This window comes from Echinops telfairi, unplaced genomic scaffold, assembly GCF_000313985.2.
Source record: "Echinops telfairi isolate 266 unplaced genomic scaffold, ASM31398v2 ScPeMD7_443;HRSCAF=831, whole genome shotgun sequence".
In the NCBI taxonomy this organism is placed as follows: domain Eukaryota; kingdom Metazoa; phylum Chordata; class Mammalia; order Afrosoricida; family Tenrecidae; genus Echinops; species Echinops telfairi.
Genome location: NW_022104341.1, coordinates 36,216,715 through 36,220,508, shown reverse-complemented (window position 1 = coordinate 36,220,508; position 3,794 = coordinate 36,216,715). Strand labels below are relative to the sequence as shown.

General features: G+C 43.5%; 1 protein-coding gene across 1 annotated transcript in view; it reads left to right on the top strand.

Annotated features, from left to right (window-relative positions):
• The first annotated feature begins 394 nt into the window (after positions 1 to 394).
• Positions 395 to 3,794, top strand: part of RPF1 (ribosome production factor 1 homolog) — a 22,742-nt gene continuing 19,342 nt past the window's right edge. Inside the window, exons 1-2 of the mRNA XM_004699292.2 lie at positions 395 to 635; positions 1,968 to 2,024. Coding sequence (XP_004699349.1) covers positions 411 to 635; positions 1,968 to 2,024 — 282 coding nt within the window. The 5' untranslated portion in view covers positions 395 to 410. The remainder of the gene's footprint in view (positions 636 to 1,967; positions 2,025 to 3,794) is intronic.

Genomic DNA, 3,794 nt, shown 5'->3' with positions numbered 1-3,794 from the left:
CGTCGGCTCCACCCTGACGCCTGGGCCAGGCACCCCTCTTCCAGCCTCTAACCTAACCTTTCAACGAAGCCTCCGGGAGGCCAGTTAAGGGTCCTCGTCGCCTTTTCCCGGGTTCCATTTCCCATCTCGTGGGTTACTGCGCGCATTCCTATACTCGTGATTTAGGCAGTCTACCTGTTTTTAATCAATGGGGCTCCTGAGGATATTGTGCTCGATCGAACCCACCAGCGGATTGCGGTAAAGAACCCGCAGGGGCAACGATACCGTCGATACGAATTAGAACCAACGCCGGGGGGGGGAGGGGGGGGGATGTTTTTAAAAGATCTCTGCGACCCAGGAAGTAAAAACTTAAGGACGGGGTCGAAGCAAAACCACTTCCGGTTCCACACGGACGCCAGGGAGCAAACACCATGGCGAAAGCCGGAGGTAAGAGTGGCGGCGGAAAGAAAGGTCTGAGGCGAAAAGCCCCTGCCGAAGACCCTCAGGAGACGGAGCTCTCCGGGGATGGAGCGGCGGCCAGCGGGGGTGCAGCCCCGCAGGCGGCTGCCTTCCCCCCAGGCTTCAGTATTTCGGAAATTAAGAACAAGCAGCGGCGACACCTGATGTTCACGCGGTGGAAGCAGCAGCAGCGGAAGGTGAGCTGCCGAGCCTGGCGGGGCGCATGCGCGGCGCCCGCGCCGTGGGGTCGCCGCGTGGCTCGGAGCGCGGGAGGTCCTGTGGCACTTGGGAGACCGCCTCTGCCAGGGACCCGAGCCCAGTAGTTAATGGGAATGGGTGAGGCCTGGTCTCATGTGACCTGTTCACATCCGCGGCTTTGGACTCCATCCACTCCGTGTGGTTGCATGAGCATGAAGTTGGAGGGGTCCGTCTTTAGACAGCACTTTCCGCACCTCTTCTCTTAGTGAAAACGACCCTACCCCCTCCTCCGGCCTAGAAGGTGAAGTCTCACGGCTGCCGCTTTGCCCTATCCACCCAACGTTGGTTAGTTTCTAGAGTCTGATTTTTTTTTTTTTTTAAAGCCACCAAACTTATTGCCATCAAGTTCATTCCAACTCAGAACGACTCAATAGGACAGGGTAATACTACTCGTTCGGGTTTTCTAGACTAGCTCTACTGGAGTGGAGAGACTCGTCTTTCTCTTGCAGAGTGGCTGGTGGCTTCGAACTGCTGACATTTTTGTTAGCAGCCGAAAGATTTCCTATTCAAAGCAAACCTTTGTTTATTTTTGCACGTCATAGAATATCACATTCTCAAACTTTTTATTTGCATGTCTTCTCGTACCAGACTTTTTGATTTTCTGGACTGTCTTATTTGTGCCAGAATGCTATTGGGCATCTAACCCATTCTGGTGTATTAATATGGTGGGGAGAGGGCTGGTATAGGTGGTTCTAAAAGAGTTTGGGGGACTGTGAATTCTAATCTGAGGCCTGGTCAATAGGTACTGAGAAGGAAAAAATTACCCCCTATTATGTGGCATTAGGTCCAGAAATCACCAAAAGATGTTTTTCATAGTTAAAACAATCTAGAACATTTTAATGACAAAATAAATGAATGGTGTTATTTTTAAAAATGAATAATCTTCTCCCTTTTGATATTTTCTAAGAGAAGCAGTCAGCATAGCTAGGGCTTTCTTTAGGATGCAACTGTTTAGCAATGCCAAACAAACCACACGCAAAAAGCAAAACCTGATTTCATATAGATAGTGGGTATTTGCTAAATTTGAGACTTCATAGAAAATAAGACAAATGAAAATTTAGATTCTCAAACTTGCCAATTTAGACTTTATGAAGGAATAAGATATTTATTAAATCATATTAACTGGCCGTTAAAATATGACAGCATGTTTGTTTTAATAGATTGCAGAACTTTCCCAATTTAAATAGCCTTCACATAGTAATTAATCATTTTGTGTGTTTTTGTTATGTACCTGATGATTTACAGTCAAACTTTGTTTTTTAAAATTCTAGGAAAAGCTGGCAGCTAAGAAAAAACTTAAGAAAGAAAGAGAAGTTCTTGGTGATAAGGTAAGTAAAAATTTTAACCATCTGCTAAGAAATGCTTACAGCAGCAGAGGAAAGAGAATCAGGAATTCGATAAAGAAATTGCGTCTATAAACTTATCACCTCCATGAGACCAAAAGCAATGGCAAATGCCCAATGACTGTTACTGAATGTTGTGAACGTCGATCCTGATTAAAAGAAGAAAAGATGTGAAACAACTTCAAATTTCCCCAGAAACAAATGTGCAGGAAAAAACCTTTAAACCTTGAACCAAGACTATCCCATAAAGCCATTGTTATAAGTAACAAGTTTAGCACAAGTAATAAGAATGTTTTGCCTTAATTCGAAAACCAAACTCACTGCCATTGCGTCAATTCGGACTCGCAGTGAGCCTGTCGTACAGGGTAGAACTGCCCCCGGGGTTTTTCCAGACTGGAGCTTTTATCAGGAGTAGAAAGCCTCATCTTTCTTCCATAGAGCAGCTGGGGATTTCAAACTGCTGACCTGACAACAGCCGGATCTGTAACCACTCTGCCACCAGTGCCCTAAGAGAAAATTATCCATATAAGTATAATCTGGTAACAATTCATCTAAAGACAGATGAGAACATTTTGAGGCAGAGAATCCAAATCAATCATTATAATACAGTATGGATAGAGAATGGTGACACAGCCTAATCGATGTTATTGAGGTATTCATACAGAAATTGTGGGTGTGGTTGTGTATATTGAAAGAAAGAAAGAAAGATTTCCTGTTACCTACGTTGAGTCACCTTCTTTTAAAATTTGTCATGGATTATTCAGATTTATAGCTACCTATCTACCCACCACCATTGGGTTAATCTCAACTCTTTAACCCAGTAGGACAGTATAGATAAACCTGCTCCCTCGGGTTTCCAAGGCTGAAACTCTACCAGGACAGAAAGCCCATCTTTTTCCTCAGAGCCACTGGTCCTGTGGTTAGCAGCCCAGTGTGAACCAACTATCCCACCGGACTCCTTCAGTTGAAAAAGGGGGCTTCAAAATGTTCATGGGAAAAAATGGATTTTTAAAAATGGAATTTTCCCATGAAAAAAATGTAAATAATGTCCCAAGCCCCTTTCTGTTCTCTATTCAGCTTAAGGAATGGTGTATTAGCAAACAGTGTTGGAATCACCTGTGTGCCGCTTCCTGATTGCATTCCCCTCCAAAATAAACCACTTATGAAACGAAGTTTTATTATTCTATGCAGTTCTCTATACCCTTATTATCTATGCTATGTCCCTAAACAACAAACATAAAAGTGTGTTATATGTCTTCAAAATTATGGATACATGCTATGTACACTTCTGTAGCATAGCTCATTTTACTTAACTCTGTATTGGAGAGGCAGGGCACATACCTTTCTCTGACTTTGGGACTGAGGAAGGCCCCCAGTTAGGCCTTCAGCACTTCAGAATTGGAGCCAAGGTTCTTTGTCAGGCAAGACTTCAGAATGAGGAGGGATTGCCTTCTGGATTAGATTGGGTTTGTAAGACTGATGACTTTACACAGATTATGAATCTGTGAAGAGTTAGAATGGGGAGTGGAAGTGGGTGAGGCACCCAAATGGAGTATGACAAGGGAAAGCTGAGATAATGCAGCAGTGAAGGTTTTGCTGTTTTTGTAGTATCGATGGTAAGTGGAAATTTTCTATTGAAAAGTCTTTTATGAAGTTCTTTTCTTTTTTTTCCCTATTCACCTTTTATTTTTTTAATTAAAAGATGATTTTACCTACTTTTCTGTTGTCCGTCCCCCAGGGAGGAGGTCACATGTA